Source organism: Budorcas taxicolor, chromosome 10 (genome assembly GCF_023091745.1).
Source record: "Budorcas taxicolor isolate Tak-1 chromosome 10, Takin1.1, whole genome shotgun sequence".
In the NCBI taxonomy this organism is placed as follows: Eukaryota; Metazoa; Chordata; class Mammalia; order Artiodactyla; family Bovidae; genus Budorcas; species Budorcas taxicolor.
The window spans coordinates 1291669-1311849 of record NC_068919.1 but is presented as its reverse complement, the minus strand read 5'-3'; the positions used below and the strand labels follow the sequence as shown (position 1 = coordinate 1311849).

Genomic DNA, 20181 nt, shown 5'->3' with positions numbered 1-20181 from the left:
TCAGTGATGCCATTCAGCCATCTCATCCTCTGTCGTCCCCTTCTCCTCCTGCCCCCACTCCCTCCCAGCATCAGGGTCTCTCCCAGTGAGTCAACTCTTTTCATGAGGTGGCCAAAGTATTGGAGTTTCAGCTTCAGCATCAGTCCTTCCAATGAACACCCAGGACTGATCTCCTTTAGGATGGACTGGTTGGATCTCCTTGCAGTCCAAGGGACTCTCAAGAGTCTTCTCCAATACCATAGTTCAAAAGCATCAATTCTTTGGCACTCAGCTTTCTTCACAATCCAACTCTAACATCCATACATGACCACAGAAAAAACCATAGCCTTGTCTAGACGGACCTTTGTTGGCAAAGTAATGTCTCCGCTTTTGAATGTGCTATCTAGGTTGTTCATAACTTTCCTTCCAAGGAGTAAGTGTCTTTTAATTTCATTGCTGCAATCACCATCTGCAGTGATTTTGAAGCCCCCAAAAATAAAAGTTTCCACTGTTTCCCCATCTATTTGCCATGAAGTGATGGGACCGGATGCCATGATCTTAGCTTTCTGAATGTTGAGCTTTAAGCCAACTTTTTCACTCTCCTCTTTTCCCTTTCATCAAGAGTCTTTTTAATTCCTCTTCACTTTCTGCCATGAGGGTGGTGTCATCTGCATATCTGAGGTTATTGATATTTCTCCCGGCAATCTTGATTCCAGCTTGTGCTTCTTCCAGTGCAGTGTTTCTCATGACGTACTCTTCATATAAGTTAAATAAGCAGAGTGACAATATACAGCCTTGACATACTCCTTTTCCTATTTGGAACCAGTCTGGTGTTCCATGTGGAGTTCTAACTGTTGCTTCCTGACCTGCATATAGGTTTCTCAAGAAGCAGGTCAGGTGGTCTGGTATTCCCATCTCTTTCAGATTTTTCCACAGTTTATTGTGATCCACACAGTCAAAGGCTTTGTATGACCTAAATCAAATCCCTTATGATTATACAGTGGAAGTGAGAAATACATTTAAGGGACTAGATCTGATAGAGTGCTTGATGAACTATGGATGGAGGTTTGTGACATTGTACAGGAGACGGGGAGCAAGACCATCCCCAAGAAAAAGAAATGCAAAAAAGCAAAATGGCTATCTGAGGAGGCCTTACAAATAGGTGTGAAAAGAAGAGAAGTGAAAAGCAAAGGAGAAAAGGAAAGATACACCAATGTGAATGCAGAGTTCCAAAGAATAGCAAGTAGAGATAAGAAAGCCTTCCTCAGTGATCAGTGCAAAGAAACAGAGGAAAAGAATAGAATGGGAAAGACTAGAGATCTCTTCAAGAAAATTAGAGATACTAACGGAACATTTCAAGCAAAGATGGGCTCAATAAAGGACAGATATGGTATGGACCTAACAGAAGCAGAAGATATTAAGAAGAGGTGGCAAGAATACACAGAAGAACTGTACAAAAAAGATATTCATGACCCAGATAATCATGGTGTGATCACTGACCTACAGCCAGACATCCTGTAATGCAAAGTCAAGTGGGCCTTAGGAACCATCACTACAAACAAAGCTAGTGGAGAAGATAGAATTCCAGTTGAGCTATTTCAAATCCTAAAAGATGATGCTGTGAAAGTGCTGCACTCAGTATGCCAGCAAATTTAGAAAACTCAGCAGTGGCCACAGGACTGGAAAAGGTCAGTTTTCATTCCAATCCCTAAGAAAGGCAATGCCAAAGAATGCTCAAACTACTGCACAATTGCACTCGTCTCACACACTAATAAAGTAAAGCTCAGAATTCTCCAAGCCAGGCTTCAGCAACATGTGAACTGTGAACTTTCAAATATTCAAGCTGGTTTTAGAAAAGGCAGAGGAACCAGAGATCAAATTGCCAACATCTGCTGGATCATCAATAAAGTAAGAGAGTTACAGAAAAACATCTATTTCTGCTTTATTGACTATGCCAAAGCCTTTGACTATGTGGATCACAATAAACTGTGGAAAATTCTGAAAGAGGTGGGAATACCAGACCACCTGACCTGCCTCTTGGGAAATCTGCACGCAGGTCAGGAAGCAACAGTTAGAACTGGACATGGAACAACAGACTGGTTCCAAATAGGAAAAGGAGTATGTCAAGACTGTATACTGTCACCCTGCTTGTTTAACTTATATGCAGAGTACATCATGAGAAACACTGGGCTGGATGAAGCACAAGCTGGAATCAAGATTGCCAGGAGAAATATCAATAACCTCAGATATGCAGATGATACCACCTTTATGGCAGAAAGTGAAGAACTAAGAGCTTCTTGATGAAAGTGAAAGAGGAGAGTGAAATAGTTGGCTTAAAGCTCAACGCTCAGAAAATTAAGATCATGGCATCTGGTCCCATCACTTCATGGCAAATAGATGGGGAAGCAGTGGAAACAGTGGCAGACTTTATTTTTTGGGGCTCCAAAATCACTGCAAATGGTGACTGCAGCCATGAAATTAAAAGACGCTTACCCCTTGGAAGAAAAGCTATGACCAACCTCCTCCATCCATGGGATTTTCCAGGCAAAAGTACTGGAGTGGGTTGCCATTTCCTTCTCCAGAGTATCTTCCCGACCCAGGGATCAAACCCAGGTCTTCCGCATTGTAGACGCACACTTTACTGTCTGAGCCACCAGGGAAATCATGACCAACCTAGACAGCATATTAAAAAGCAAAGACATTACTTTGTCACCAAAGGTCCATCTACTCAAGACTATGGTTTTCCCAGTGATCGTGTATAGATGTGAGAGTTGGACTACAAATAACGCTGAACGCCGAAGAATTGATGCTTTTGAACTGTGGTGTTGGAGGAGACTCTTGAGAGTCCCTTGGACTGCAAGGAGATCCAACCATCCATCCTTAAAGAGATCAGTTCTGAATGTTCATTGGAAGGACTGATGTTGAAGCTGAAACTCCAATCCTTTGGCTGTGTGATACGAAGAGCTGACTCATTTGAAAAGACCCTGATGCTGGGAAAGATTGAGAGCAGGAGGAGAAGGGGATGACAGATGATGAGATGGTTGGATGGCATCACTGACTCAATGGACATGAGTCTGGGTAAACTCCGGGAGTTGGTGATGGACAGGGAGACCTAATGTGCTGTGTTCATGGGGTCGCAAAAAGTCAGACACACCGAACAACTGAATTGATCTTAACTGACCACATATATACAGAATCTAGAAAAACGGTGCTGAAGATTTTATTTACAGGGCAACAACGGAGAAACAGACATGGAGAATAGACTTATGGACATGGGGAGAGGGGAGGAGAGGGTCAGATGTATGGAAAGAGTAATGTGGAAACTTACATTACCATGTGTAAAACAGACTGCCAACGGGAATTTGCTGTATGGCTCAGGAAACTCAAACAGGGGCTCTGTATCAACCTAGAGGGGTGGGAGTTGCTAAAGGGAGGGGATATATGTATACCTGCTGCTGCTGCTGCTGCTGCTAAGTCACTTCAGTCGTGTCCGACTCTGTGCGACCCCATAGACGGCAGCCCACAGGCTCCGCCATCCCTGGGATTCTCCAGGCAAGAACACTGGAGTGGGTTGCCATTTCCTTCTCCAATGCGTGAAGGTAAAAAGTGAAAGTGAAGTCGCTCAGTCGTGTCCAACTCTTAGCGACCCCATAGACTGCAGCCTACCTGGCTCCTCCATCCATGGGATTTTTCAGGCAAGAGTACTGGAGTGGGTTGTCATTGCCTTCTCCATATGTATACCTAGGTCTGATTAATTTTGAGGTTTGACAGAAAACAGCAATATTCTGTAAAGCAATTATCCTTCAATAAAAAATAATTAAAAATATATATAAAAGAAAAAATTGTAGGAAGGAAAAAAAAAGTCTAAAAAGAAAGTAAACAGAAATGTAGACATTTAGGACAAGTTAAAATAACACGGACACTCAAAACAGGTTTAAATATACAAAGGAAACAATTAGATTTGAGGGAAACTAAAATAACTTTTAAGAGAGGCAATACAGGCGGCAGGAATGCAGATCTTCAAAATTCTTAGAGAATTAGTCGAGTCTTTAAACTGTTTCATATGTAACTCAACCTATTTCTTGTGTAACTTCATGTGTACTCTTACTTGAGTCTTTAAACTTTTTTTCACTTGTAACTCTTACTAAAACAAATACTTAAAGAATATGAAGGGAAAGAAGAAAACCCATAATTCATAAGAGCGGGACTTAAAGCCCCTGCAGCTGGGGCAGTCTAGCTCAGTGAGCCCGAGGCCCTATTTGCATGCGAAGCAGGGCCTCTTCCACAGAAGACATTCGAGGAATCACCATTTAGAGAGAAAGAACCAACCACTTACTAAAAGGTGTGAACTTCTTCATTGTCATTTGCCTCTGACGCAAGTCCAGAGTTGATACAGTCCCGTTAGGACAAAGCTCAACTTCCTACTGCCTTTCCTCACATAGTTGTAACTAAAGTGAGTCCTCTGCCTAACACAAGGTGTGGCAGGGCTGATGCCAGACTACTGGACCTGTCAGAGTTATTAAAATGACTTCCTCAGCTGATTTCACATGTTCTTTTTCCAAACCTATATAAGAAATGAGTATTTTTTGTCCAGATATAAAGACTCCAGCACGCAACTGAGAATAACTGATGGACTGATAAAACTTGCAATGTTTATGCATCAAACACAGACAACAGTGCATGAAGATAGGATTTTGGCAAAGAGCAATGCTTGTGCTGGTTCACAGTATTTCCATCTTTTACTATTATCAAACACATGTTACAGATATAATTGCTTTGGCTATTTCCAAAGTGATACACAAAATAGTTAGCTATATTGAGTTCTTTCTTCCTGTTTACATAATCTGAGGCAGAGCCAGAGATGTCTAACATTCAAGCATCTGTTCCTATTCCTTGTATACAGGTCCTGAGATCGAGTTTATTTTAGTCATAGGGAGCAAAATTAAAACACAGATGAAAGAAAACAACGGCAGTTCAGGAAGAGCCAACATACCTTCAACATGTAGTAGAAGGGGAACCAGGACAGGAAGAGGTCAGAGAAGAATTCGACAATGCTGAACACACCATATACTACCCAGTAGGTCAGCCACTGGGTATCATCTTCTTTGTTGGGGCTTTCTATGGCTTTAATTCTGAAAGGCAATACAAAAGCAAGTGTATTATGCAGTAAGATCTCAATGAGACAATTTCGATCATTATACTTTCACGCTGCCCTCCAATACCAACTGAAAAACTCCGGCAATATATGTACCACGACAGTAGATGCGTGAATTCAACATGAAAACAGACGGCAAAGTAGAAATATCAAGATGAGCTATTATAACTACTCGTTACCAGTCCTCTGGTCACCAGAGATGCCAGCACCGTTGTCCCATGAGTCCCCACCTTGCCTGAGCCTCCACCACAGCTCCAGGAAATAGCACTGCTGCTGCTAAGTCGCTTCAGTTGTGTCCGACTGTGTGCGACTCCATAGACGGCAGCCCACCAGGCTGCCCCGTCCCTGGGATTCTCCAGGCAAGAACGCTGGAGTGGGTTGCCACTTCCTTCTCCAATGCATGAAAGTGAAAAGTGGAAGTGGAGTCGCTCAGTCGTGTCCGACTGTTCGCGACCCCATAGACGGCAGCCCACCAGGCTCCGCCGTCCCTGGGATTCTCCAGGCAAGAAGGCTGGAGTGGGGTGCCACTTCCTTCTCCAGGAGACAGCACTAATGAGTGGAAACTAGAGTGACCCCCATTTCCAAGTGGGGTTCTGCTGCTAGGGACATATCAAGAATTCACTCACGCACTCCAGTTCTTTGCACTTTAACTGAAGTACATCATGAGTGAGTAGGCATTTCAATAAACAATATCTTGGGAAACATAGTCCCAGAACGCTTTCCAGAGTTCATAACATACTTCGTAACAAAACTAACATACTTCGTGAAAACGAACATTGGTTCTGACTATCGTCACGTGATCCTCAGGCGGTGAACTTTCCTCCCCTTATCAGTTAACACTAGGACTTTCTCAGTTATCAACTACTTCTTAACAAAATTCATTCTGTAAATAAATAGAACTAAATTTAGAATAACCTTCTTTTACTTCTCAATCAGGAATTTCTTCTAGTCCTAAAAATCCCTTCATTCTAAGACCCAGTTCCATAATATTTTATCCTATCCTGACATGTCTGGATACTTATTGTAACTGAGCTGGACTGCATCAGTAAACTAGAAGAAATATGAATCTTGCTTAGCTTATGCAATGAGTTAACTACTGAAAATACATTGACTACTTGGTAACAGGGGTTCGCCAAAGAAACAGTCTGATGAATCATGCTGAATCATCCCCTAAAAAAGCCTCTGAATTAACCAGAAGCAGCCATGGGTGTATGTGTGCCTGCCTACATGTGTGTTTTAAGAAAATGACCAAGTGGGGAAAAATTATAGCTGACTGAAATGACTGCTAATGACATGAGGAAAAGGCGAGGAGAGGGTGATGACATGAATGTGTTTTGAACATCAAGAGTAAATACAGAATCACAAAATAAACTGAAGAGAGCTAATTATAAAATAATGGCTTGTCACATGTAGACTGTGTCTGTGTTTTAGCTTTCCTCAGGTAGAAATTAGCTGATGTAATAGAAGTCAAAGGAAAAAGAAGGCAAGCCTGTGAACCAAAGCGCTAATAAATGTACATCCATTACATGGAAGGTTTTTTTCATTCCTGCCAAGCTTTATTTGGTATAGAATATACTTTATCTGGGGAAGATCCCCTGGGGGAAGGCATGGCAGACCACTCCAGTATTCTTTCCTGTAGGATCCCATAGACAGAGGACCCTGACGGCTACAGTCCATAGAGTTGCAAGTCAGACAGGACCACGGGTGCTTGTGCTACATCGGTTATCTATTTACATTCAAGTGGATTTCTAACAATTACTAAGTATCATAAAAATTTGTTTCTTATACATCTTACCGTGGACAAAGGGGCAACAAACATTTACAAAACCACTGATATTTTTAGTTCCATTCTGTGTCATTAATACTTTTTTTACTGAAGTAAGAAAATGGCAACCCACTCCAGTGTTCTTGCCTGGAGAAGCCCAGGAATGGGGGAGCCTGGTGGGCTGCCATCTCTGGGGTCGCACAGAGTCGGACACGACTGAAGCGACTTAGCAACAGCAGCAGCATAGTTGATTTACAATGTTGTGTTACTTTCTGGTGTACAGCAAAGTGACTCAGTTATATATGTGTGTGTGTGTGTGTCTTTTTCTATTACATTGATAGATATGATAGATATTATATTGACAGATTGATAGTCATGTCCGACTCTTTGCAACCCCATGGACTATACAGTCCACAGAATTCTCCAGGCCAGAATACTGGAGCGGGTAGCCTTTCCCTTCTCCAGTAGATCTTCCCAAACCAGGGACTGAACCCAGGTCTCCCTCATTGTGGGCAGATTCTTTACCAGCTGAGCCACAAGGGAAGCCCAAGAATACTGGAGTGGGTAGCCTATCCCTCCTCCAGGAGATCTTCCCGACCCAGGAATTGAATCTGGGTCTTCTGCACTGCTGGTGGATTCTTTACCAACTGAGCTATGAGGGAAGCCCCATTATATAGGTAGTTTATTATAAGATATTGAAGATAGTCCCTTGTGTGATACAGTAGGACCTTGCTGTTTATGTATTTTATATATAACAGTTTGTATTTGCTAATCCCAAATTGCTAATTTAAACTAATTACCCCTAGCCCCACCCCCCACCCTCGGCAACCACAGTCTGTCCTCTGTGAGCCTAAGTTCATTTGTGCTATATTTTAAATCCCACATGGAGTGTTAGCATATGGTGTCTGTTTTTCTGTCTGACGTCACTTCGTATGATCATCTCTAAGTCCGTCTATGTTGCTGCAAAGGGCACCGTTTCATTCTTTTATGACTGAGCGATATTCTATCGCATATATGGAGCACATCTTCTGTATCCATTCATCTGTTGATGGACATTTAGGCTGCTTCCACGTCTTGGCTATTGTAAATAATGCTGCTAAAAATATTGGACACATATCTTTTCCAGTTAGGGTTTAATCTAGATAAATGCCTAAAAGTGGGATTACTGGATCACATGGCAACTCTATTTCTACTTTTTTAAGGAATCTCCGTACTGTTTCAGACAGTGGCTGCACCAATTTCCATTCCCACCAACACTGCAGGACTTTTTCTTTTATCAGATTTGTACGCTGATTTACTTATTTATTTAGGCTGTGGTGGGTCTCCCTTGCTTCACCCAGGCTTCCTCTAGCTGCCGCCAGCAGGGTCTACTCTTCATTGTGGCGCACAGGCTTCTCACTGCAGCGGTTTCTCTTGCTGCAGAGCAGGCTCTAGCCTCAGCAGTTGCAGTGCGTGGGCTCAGCCGCTGCGGCTCACGGGCTCTAGAGCGCAGGCTCGGTAGTTGCGGTGCGTGGGCTCAGCCGCTGCGGCTCACGGGCTCTAGAGCGCAGGCTCGGTAGTTGCGGCGCGTGGGCTCAGCCGCTGCAGCTCACGGGCTCTAGAGCGCAGGCTCAGTAGTTGTGGCACGTGGGCTTAGCTGCTCTGCGGGATGTGGGATCTTCCCGGACTAGGAATCAGACCAGCGTCCCTTGCATAGCAAACAGATTCCTAACTACTGGACTGCCAGGGAAGCCCTCTACACTTTTTAATGATGGCCTTTCTGACCAGAGTGAGCTGGTACCTCATTGTAGTTTTGATTTGCATTTCTCTAATATTAGCATGTTGAGCATCCTTTCATGTGCCTATTGGCCAACTGTATGTCTTTTTTGGAGAAATGTCTGTGTAGGTCTTCTGCCGATTTTTTGATTGGGTTATTTGGGGTTTTTGTTACTGAGTTTTATGGGCTGTTTGTATATTTTGGAAATTAATTCCTTATCAGTCACGTTGTTTGCAAATCTTTTCTCCTATTCTGTAGGCTATCTTTTCATTTTGGTTATGTTTTCCTTTGCTGTGCAAAAGCTTATAAGTTTGATTAGGTCCCACTTGTTTATTTTTGCTTTTGCTAAAGCCTTGGAAAGACTATAATTATTTTTAAAATGTTAGTCCACAGATTAAGAAACTGAAAAATAAACAGTGCCCTATGTATCTCTTCATCTGGCTATTGATTTGTTTCCTCTAATCCTTTTATAATAGATTGGTCATCTAGTGAGTTCTGTGAGTCATTCTAATTAAACCTAAAGAGGGGATGCAGGAACCTCTAGTTGACAGCCAGTTGGTCAGAAGCACAGACTAACAACCGAGGCTTGTTACAGGTGCTTCAAACGTGAGGAGGTCTTGTTGGACTGAGCCTTTTAGCTTTGTAATTTGATTCTGTCTCTGGGTAGACAGTGTCAGAACTGAGTTGAATTCTTGGACTCTCGGGCTTCCCAGGCACAGTGGTAAAGAACCCTCCTGCCAATATAGGAGCTGCGAGAGATGCAAGTTGGATCCTTGGGTGGATTCCCTGGAGTAGGACATGGCAACCCATTCCAGTACTCTTACCTGGAAAAGTTCACGGACAGGGCAGCTTGGCGGGCTACAGTCCGTGGGGTCACAAAGAGTTGGGCATGACTGAGGACACACACACTCGGATCCTCTGCTATTATCTGAGAGTTGCCTGTTGATATGCAGAAGCCTTTGGAACTGGGCCCTTTGCATCTTTGACCACTCTGCTGCCTTTTATTTACATTTGCTAAACAGTACTCTTGGAAAATCCCATGGACGGAGGAGCCTGGTAGGCTGCAATCCATGGGGTCGCGAAGAATCAGACACGACTGAGTGACTTCACTCTCACTTTTCACTTTCATGCATTGGAGAAGGAAATGGCAACCCACTCCAGTGTTCTTGCCTGGAGAATCCCAGGGGATGGCGAAGCCTGGTGGGCTGCCGTCTGTGGGGTTGCACAGAGTCGGACACGACTGAAGTGACTTAGCAGCAAACAGTATTTTAACTTGTATCAGAATGAAGATTTATCAACCTTTCAGGCAACATACAGGATTCAAGAAATCCTAAGACGCAACTCTATCCTTAGGCCATTTGTAGTTTTTGGTCTTCAGCTAAAGGGGCAAAGATAAAAAATGGGAAGGATAGGAACTTAATAATTATTTAACTTAACCTTCAGAATAGCCTATGTAACAGGTAATGTTATTCTCATTTTTGAGAGAAAGAAACTGAGGCTTAGGGAAGAAAATCCACATCGGCAGGGGATCCAGAGGTGTGCTCCCACAAAGCCTGTGTCTGTCTCTTTATCCCAAGTTGTTTTCCTAGTTGGGAGAACTACTCACTACCCGCTTGCACAGCACTTATAGCAAAGTGTCTGGTACTAAGTGGGCAGTTAGTAAATGTTAGTTTCATTCATACAGATACAGAAAAGTTCATAATCTGACTTTTGGAAGGGACAAGAGTCCTCTATTGGAGAAAATCAAGGCTTGGAGAGGTCAACTTGGGCACAGAGCAGACTAACAGGGGGAAAGGTCCTGGTCTCAACATCCAGATTCCTGAAGGGCCATTCATCCTGCTTCCTTGAGGTGGAGGACCATTAGAAGTGGGCGGGATGTTCAAGTTGGTGTTCCAAGCTGATGCCCTAGTCCACCGGTTCTCAGACTTAGATGATGATCCACAATCACCTCAGGAACAGTTAAACAATGTATACACTATATTTTTATAGTGTATAAATATATAAAAACTATATACAGCGGGTCCTTCAGACCTAGTGGCTCAAGCTCTCCAACAGGCCCAAGTACGTGCTTTTAGAAACGTATGTAGGTGATTCGAACACACAGCTAAGTTTCAGAACCACGAGCTCCAAGATCCAGTTCCAGTAGCACTTGGTCATATCATTTCTAAGACAGAAAACCAAAATGACTGAATCAGTTCCAAAAAGCTATGGCCAGAGGGTAGGCGACCCCTTTGCAGCAACGAATGAGAAGCCAGGAGAGGAGAAAAGCTCGATCCTAAAGGGACTCGGGGACTGTCGCCCCAGTGGCTGGCAACAGTTCCCCTGTGCTCTCAGAGCCCTGGGCCCCGCTCTCTCCAGGCCACATCACCTCAAACGGCAGAGCCAGCAGCAACCGTGGGCTCAGCACTACTCCCGGGGCAGCACAGTCCTGCCCACGGTCACGGCCACCTAAACTCGGTGCTGGGCCTCCTGCTCCAGGGGCACGGGTCAGCGGCATAGTCTCACCTCCCTCACGCAGGCAGCAAAAGGAAGCAAGGCCTGGGTGAGCAGGAGACGGGCCTGCAGTGTGGAAGATGGTTGGCAAGCAGGCCTAAAAATTCACTGAGCAGAGTTAGAAATTGTAGACTGTTGAATTGGAAGATGTCTTAAAGTTCTAGTTCAAGTTCTACATTTTACAGACACAAAATAAAATGAACTTCAGAGAGGAAAGAGTGATATTTAAATGACTTTCAACTCAAAGATTATAGCAGAAGAAATTATAGAACCGTGTGTTTATACATTTTTTTAAGGGCAGGATGGACTGTTTAAATAAATTTGGGTATATCCATACAGTGAAATATTTCTGAAGCCTTTAAAAGGATATTCCTTAACAGGGACAGATGTCTAAGATACAGGGCTGAGTGTCAAAAAGACATTACTAATTTTGTATTTAAAAGAAAAAAGAAAACTATCTGTGTTTATAGACCAAGAATGGCATTTAGAAATACTTTTTTCAAGTTGAATACAGTTAATCCTCAGTATTGGGATCGTAGAATTTTGTTTTTTTAAGATCTTTCAATGAGCATGTACTATCTTTTTTAAATTGAAGCATTAAAGATTTTAAAATGAAAAAAAAATAATAAATTGAAGCATGACTGGTGTACAATATTATATGTTACAGGTATGCAGTATAATCACAATTTTTAAAGGTTATATTCCATTTATAGCTATTATAAAATATTAGCTATATTTGCCATTCTACAATATATTCTTGTAGCTTATTTTATACTTAACAGTTATACCTCTTAATCGCCTAGCCATATATTGCCCCTACCCCCTCCCCTCTCCTCACTGGTAACAACGAGTTTATTCTCTATATTTGTGAGAATATACTAGCATCTTTTAAAAAATTTTTCTGTAACTGACTTACAATGTTAGTTTCAGGTGTATAGCAAAGAGCATCAGTTATACATATACGGCATGTACTATTTTTAATAACAAAAGTGAGGACAAATATTTCTATTTGGGGGGAAAAACACAGGGCACCAGACTATATATAACTGCGGTCTCCTATGAGACTAGGGCTCTTTAGGGCCTTGTTAAAACACTGAAGTGAACAGCAGACACATTCATTTAATTTCTCTCTTGAAAAAACTGCTCATGATTTTCTAACAAACAAACTTCCCTAACAATGATCGGACACAATCTATTGTGTTTTAGGGCATTTAAAGTACTTCACTCCACACAGATGGCTCAGACAGTTAAGAATCTGCCTTCTTGAAGGAGACACAGGCTTGATCCCTGGGTCAGGAAGATCCACTGGAGAAGGGAATGACTACCCACTCCAGTATTCTTCCCTGGAGAATTCCATGGACAGAGGAGTCTGATGGGCTACAGTCCATGGGGTCACAAAAGAGAGGACACAACTGAGCATAAGGACACTTTTCTTCACAATACATAGAATGACACAGAGGGAGAAAAGAAAGTCACACCACCCATCATATGAATTGACTCATTCTAATTTCCTCCTCATGACCAATATAGATAGCATATTCAAAAGCAGAGACATTACTTTGCCAACAAAGGTCCATCTAGTCAAGGCTATGGTTTTTCCTGTGGTCATGTATGGACGTGAGAGTTGGACTGTGAAGAAAGCTGAGCGCTGAAGAATTGATGCTTTTGAACTGTGGTGTTGGAGAAGACTCTTGAAGAGTCCCTTGGACTGCCAGGAGATCCAACCAGTCCATTCTAAAGGAGATCAGTCCTGGGTGTTCTTTGGAAGGAACGATGCTGAGCCTGAAACTCCAGTAATTTGGCCACCTCATGAGAAGAGTTGACTCATTGGAAAAGACTCTGATGCTGGGAAGGATTGGGAGCAGGAGGAGAAGGGGACGACAGATGATGAGATGGCTGGATGGCATCACTGACTCAATGGAAGTGAGTTTGAGTGAACTCTGGGAGTTGGTGATGGACAGGGAGGCCTGGCGTGCTGCAATTCATGGGGTCGCAAAGAGTCGACACGACTGAGCGACTGAACTGAACTGAACTGAACTGAATTTCCTCCTCATTCTAATTTCCTAGAAAAAGAAATGCTAAATGGCAAAATGGTTGTCTGAGGAGGTCTTACAAATAGCTGTGAAAAGAAGAGAAGCAAGAGGCAAAGGAGAAAAGGAAAGATATACCCATTTGAATGCAGAATACCAAAGAATAGCACAGAAAAATAAGAAAGCCTACCTCAGTGATCAATGCAAAAAAAATAGAGGAAAATAATAGAATGGGAAAGACTAGAGATCCTTCAAGAAAATTAGAGATACCAAGGGAACATTTCATGCAAAGATGGGCTCAATAAAGGACACAAATGGTATGGACCTAACAAAAGCAGAAGATATTAAGGAGAGGTGGCAAGAACACAGAGAAGAATTATACACTAAAGATCTTTATGACCCAGATAACCACGATGGTGTGATCACTCACCTAGAGCCAGACATCCTGGAATGTGAAGTCAAGTGGGCCTTAGGAAGCATCACTACGAACAAAGCTAGTGGAGGTGATGGAATTCCAGTTGAGCTATTTCAAATCCTAAAAGATGATGCTGTGAAAGTGCTGCACTCAGTATGCCAGCAAATTTGGAAAATTCAGCAGTGGCCACAGGACTGAAAAGGTCCCTTTTCATTCCAATCCCTAAGAAAGGCAATGCCAAAGAATGCTCAAACTACCGCACAATTGCACTCATCTCACACGCTAGTAAAATAATGCTCAAAATTCTCCAACACAGGCTTCAGCAGTAAGTTAACCATGAAATTCCAGATGTTCAAGTTGGATTTAGAAAAGGCAGAGGAATCAGAGATCAAATTGCCAACATCCACGGCATCATCAAAAAAGCAAGAGAGTTCCAGAAAAACATCTGTTTCTGCTTTATTGACTATACCAAAGCCTTCACCTGTGTGGGTCACAACAAACTGGAAAATTCTGAAAGACATCTGAATACCAGACCACCTGACCTGCCTCTTGAGAAACCTATATGCAGGTCAGGAAGCAACAGTTAGAACTGGACATGGAACAACAGTCTGGTTCCAAATAGGAAAAGGAGTACGTCAAGACTGTATACTGTCACCCTGCTTATTTAACTTCTATGCAGAGTACATCATGAGAAACACTGGACTGGAAGAAGCACAAGCTGGAATCAAGATTGCTGGGAGAAATATCAATAACCTCAGATATGCAGATGACACCACCCTTATGGTAGAAAGCGAAGAAGAGCTAAAGAGCCTCTTGATGAAAATGAAAGAGAAGAGTGAAATAGTTGGCTTAAAGCTCAACATTCAGAAAACTAAGATCATGGCATCTGGTCCCATCACTTCATGGGAAATAGGTGGGGAAACAACGGAAACTGTGAACGACTTTATTTTGGGGGGCTCCAAAATCATTGCAGATAGTGATTCCAGCCATGAAATTAAAAGACACTTGCTCCTTGGAAGAAAAGTTATGACCAACCTAGACAGCATATTAAAAAGCAAAGACATTACTTTGCCAACAAAGGTCCGTCTAGTCAAAGCTATGGTTTTTCCACTGGTCATGCATGGATGTGAGAATTGGACTATAAAGCAAGTTGAGCACAAAAGAACTGATGCTTTTGAACTATGGTGTTGAAGACTCTTGAGAGTCCCTTGGACTGCAAGGAGATCCAACCAGTCCATCCTAAAGGAAATCAGTCCTGAATATTCATTGGAAGGACTGATGCTGAAGCTGAAACTCCAATACTTTGGCCACTGATGCATAGAATTGACTCATTGGAAAAGACCCTGATGCTGGGAAAGACTAAAAGTGAGAGGAGAAGGGATGACAGAATATGAGATAGTTGGATGGGATCACCAACTCAATGGACATGAGTTTGGATAAACTCTAGGGGTTAGTGATGCACAGGGAGGCCTGGCATGCTGCTGCCCATGGGATGGCAAAGAGTCAGACACAACTGTGCAACCAAACTAAACTGAACTGAATTTCCTACTATACAAAGCAAACTAGCAAAAGATGATTAATTACACTGAATTATGAAGTAGCCAGGCTTTCCCCTTCATTTCTTCCCAATGCTCATCTGTCTTTACATTATTTTACTATTCTTGGCTTATAGCTTTGTATCCTGGTGTTACCACTTACTAGGTACATGAACTTGGGCGAGTTTTTCTGGGCCCTAGTGAGCTCATCTGTCAAGTAGGGATGATAAACCTCATTGTGTTGCTATGAAGATTAACTTAGTTAATACATATTAAGCACTTAAACAGGGTAAGCACTCAGAAATATTACTCTATTAGGTAGTAATTATAATATGGTGATAATTTATTCTTATCATAGGAGGCAAAGGATTAAAAAGAAAAGAAAGCAATAAGAACACTCCAGTCCTTCTGGCTAAGCAGAGCTTAAAGGATTAATAGCATTGTTAATACAGGAAAGAAGAGATTAGAGAATTACTCATGGATTTTAATTGTACTTCACTCTCCTAATCCAAAATGCTACAGAAAGTAAAAGGTTGGGTGAAATCCAAAAATCCTATTTGCAGGTCAATGTAATAAACCTGGACACTGCTTAAAACATTTTTCAGGTCTACATGGAGACTGGCCAAAAGTCTTGACACTGGAATTGAACTGGCACTGGCAGGGATGGAATCACTGGCCAGCCCTCATCCGGACTACCCGGCCCCAGTGACTGAACTGGCTGCCTCCACCGTGTCGAATCATCTGTTTCTTTGCTGCTGCTTCCTAAAAGTAAGATCATGAACCAAAACCAGCCAAAGTACAGCACTGAACAGATGTAAAAAAAAAACAAAGTTCGAGTAGATACGGTCTATCAGCATTTTCTCCCTCCAAATTAAGAGTCAGCATTCAGAGAATCTAAGTGTTCTGTGACCCACAGACATGAGTCAACTGTAAATTCCCTAAGTACTTCATTAGAAAGAAATCATGTAAGCTAAAGACAGTTGATGTGAAATTGAAAGTCACTCAGTTGTGCCCAACTCTCTGAGATCGCATGGACTGTAGCCCACCAGGCTCCTCTGTCCATGGAATTCTCCAGGGAAGAATACTGCGATCGGTTGCCATGCCCTTCTCCAGGGGATCTTCCCAACCCAGGGGTCGAACCCAGGTCTCCCACACTGCAGGCAGATTCTTCACTGTTTGAGCTATCCAGGTAGCCCCTGCAAGTTAAGCATTTTTTACACTATAAGAACTTTTTCAGACTCAAAGTTTATTCCTGGTTAATGAGTATTTCAATACATTCAAGTCATTAAGTTAAAAATGTCCATTTTCTACAATAGTATGGAGTATAAGCTGTGTGCACATTATATTTAGTATTACATACGCCTATGTCTACAATGAAGGGGAAGCATAATACAGATGACAAAGAAATACTATAGATGACAATCTAGACGACAAATAAAGCTAGTTAAGCCATTTTGCAATTATTTATTCCTATGTCCTATATTTCAAATGAGCTATTTTAAAGGTAACTTCTAAGAGGGAATAAGACAATCTGGCTTAATCTTCTTTGTTGTAATTTTTCTTAAGATAAAAAGGCAATGAAAAAACACATAAGATTCTTTACCATCAGTACAAACCAAACCAAACCAAACCAGCGTTACTTTTCTCCACTCAATTCTTGTTGGTAAAATGGCCAGAGAGGCCCTGTCTAGGTAATCCACCGTGAGTATCAGTGACAGACCTGTTCAAATGCAAGCGTACATGGAGCACGGACCATGCATGACACTGTACTGAGCTCTGGGGCCAAAACAGTGACGCTGCAGGACCGAAAATCAAAAACAGTCAAATGATAGTTCCATTCTTAAGTAAGCAGCACAGGTGTGCTGGGGGAAAGGTCCAATGAATGAGTTAAGACAAACAGAAACGTCAATGGAAGCAAAACAAAGTAAAAAATAGACTTAATATTTTAAAACTGTTAGTAAAAATTATGCCCAGTGCTTAGGACCAAGTATACTACTGTACCAAAACAGAAGAAAACCACTAGCCATAACACATATTTATAACTTGGAAAAACAAAACTTTATTGTACCTTATTGCTCCTTAAACAATGATGTCTTAAGCTGCTGATATCTAAGTACAGGAAAAAATAAGAAACAAAAAACAATAAGTAGAAAAAAATAAGGTAAAATACTACTTAAGAGGTTTTTCCTTAATCATTTAAGTTCAATAACATGAGTAAGAGAACCGTGACTATGATTAAGTCAGTTTTCCCCTGTATGTTAATTAAAAATTCAGTTCAGTTCAGTTCAGTCACTCAGTCGTGTCCGACTCTTTGCGACCCCATGAATTGCAGCACGCCAGGCCTCCCTGTCCATCACCAACTCCCGGAGTTTACTCAGACTCATGTCCATTGAGTCAGTGATGCCATCCAACCATCTCATCCTCTGTTGTCCCCTTCTCCTCCTGCCCCCAATCCCTCCCAGCATCAGGGTCTTTTCTAATCAGTCAACTCTTCACATGATGGGGCCAAAGTATTGGAGTTTCAGGCTCAGCATCAGTCCTTCCAATGAACACCGAGGACTGATCTCCTTTAAAATGGACTGGTTGGATCTCCTTGCAGTTCAAGGGACTCTTCAACACCACAGTCTTCTCCAACACCACAGTTCAAAAGCATCAATTCTTTGGCTCTCAGCTTTCTTCATAGTCCAACTCTCACATCTATACGTGACCACTGGAAAAACTATAGCCTTGACTAGATGGATCTTTGTTGGCAAAGTACTATCTCTGCTTTTCAATATGCTGTCTAGGTTGGTCATAACTTTTCTTCCAAGGAGTAAGCATCTTTTAATTTCATGGCTGCAATCACCATCTGCAGTGATTTTGGACCCCAAAAAAATAAAGTCTGACACCGTTTCCACTGTTTCCCCACCTATTTCCCATGGAGTGATGGGACCAGATGCCATGATCTTCGTTTTCTGAATGTTGAGCTTTAAGCCAACTTTTTCACTCTCCTCTTTCACTTTCATCATGAGGCTTTTTAGTTCCTCTTCACTTTCTGCCATAAGGGTGGTTAATTAAAAGTAACCCTTATTTAAGCAGTTCCTAAAATGTTGATATTGTTAGTGTTTAACTTAAATTATCCCCTCCTTTTACATAGAGAAAACTGAATATTATAAAAGTTAATCTATTTGCCCAAGGGTTAATTCAACTAGTAATTATCAGGTGCATTATATATGCTTCTGATCACTCACACGAAAGAAACTTGGGTACACACTACCCAGACTCTATGTGGTTCACATGTAACTTAGTCACTATAGTTCAAACTAGCCAAATGATGTAAAATTCAGTATTAATATTAAACTGGTTTCAGTAGTAAAGCCAGTGTTCTGAAGACATTGCTGCAGCAGCAGCCAAATGATGTAAAATAAAGTATTAATATTAAATGTCTTCAGAGCACTGGCTTTACTACTGAAACCAGTTGTACTCATCAATAGGATTTTAATTTTAATAAGTTGATTATATTTCCAGACTGACAGGGCATCAAAAAAAAATTCATAAAAAAGGCTTATAAAAATAAAAAGCTTTGAGATGTGCTGTTGGTAAGGAACAGAAAGGAGTCTACTTCTGGTCTATTTGCTTTGTTCTGTTTCAAATGTGGTTAAGTTACATTTAAAAACAAATATTCCAGAGTTTAAGGTATATTATTTGAAGCAAGAATATGAAGAATATGGACCAGAACGTTAAGAATCCTTTCCAATACAGCAGACACACACTGTGACCACTATGCATAGGAATGCTTCTGAAAACAAAGATCATGGCCTCTGGTCCCATCACTTCATGGGAAACAGATGGGGAAACAATGTCGGACGCGACTGAGCAACTGAACTGAACTGAAAGAAGAGATTTTTCTTCATGGAAATAAAGATCAGAAACTATAGACACTCAGAAAAGTACTTGTTTTCTGCTGCAGAGTAGGTGTACTTTCAAAATAAGAGAGAACACCAACAGAGAAAGAGATAAACAAAGAGAAAAAACTAAACAAGTAAAGAAGTAAAGGAACAGTTTGCTTCTTTACTGTTTACATCATACCCAATCCTCCCTCCCTACCCAAAAGAAGGATACAATCACTACAGCAAATCTGCTTCATAAATATGTAGAAACTGTCTTCTAAGATGACTATACAAGAACAACGAAAAAATATGCCATGCTCCTTTAATTTTTAATAGTGTTCCCCTATAGTACAAATGACCGACTTACTGAAATGCTTAATATAAGCTAAATTTGCAGGCAAAGGTATATTAACATGACTCTATAAAACAACTTTAATGGAAGTTGGAATACAAAAAAGCCAAAAGCAGTCTTTTACTGGTCAAATATTTTGGTGTTTAATTTGAATATAAAGCATAAGGAATGTTGGCAGTGGGCAGGCCAGGGGAGTCAGATACCCTTTCCCTACACCTGAATTTGCCTCAACAGATTTGTGAACTAAGTCGTAAAACTTGATTTTGTCACCTTAGTTTCCAAATATGTTAAAGGTAGCTATAGTTCCAGCAGCTTGATCTCTAAGACCTCTTCTAGCTAACATTTTATAATTCAAAACAGAAAGCATTAGACTGTTCACTAGGCAATATTAAAAGAATAGCAGATGCAAAAAACCAGGTCCTACTATATGGCACAGGGAATTATATTCAGTATTTTGTAATAATCCATAATGGAAAATATATATATATATGTAAAACTGAATCACCTTCTGTACACTAGAAACTAACGTAGAAATGTAAACCAACTATACTTCAATAAACGAACAGAAAACACCAGCAGATGCAAATTCTACTGGGACAGCCCTCTGCCGATGAAACTGATGGCTCTGTAAATATAACGTCTATGTCAGGTATGTACTGGAAATTTTAACTTACACTCAAGCACCCTTACAAGCTCTGCAGGAACAACCTGAACTGACCTTTCCCGATGAAAGAGGGCCACATCAAGAGTTACCACTGCCATGTAAGTAATCCCTTCACTAGGTCACCTGGCCCCACCAGCAGAAGTTGTAGGATATATATAGTGGCCTTGT

At 41.5% G+C, this 20181-nt stretch overlaps 1 protein-coding gene across 1 annotated transcript in view; it reads right to left on the bottom strand.

The window, feature by feature from the left end:
- Positions 1-20181, bottom strand: part of REEP5 (receptor accessory protein 5) — a 49052-nt gene that overhangs the window by 17165 nt on the left and 11706 nt on the right. The window contains exon 3 of the mRNA XM_052646354.1: positions 4973-5111. Coding sequence (XP_052502314.1) covers positions 4973-5111 — 139 coding nt within the window. The remainder of the gene's footprint in view (positions 1-4972; positions 5112-20181) is intronic.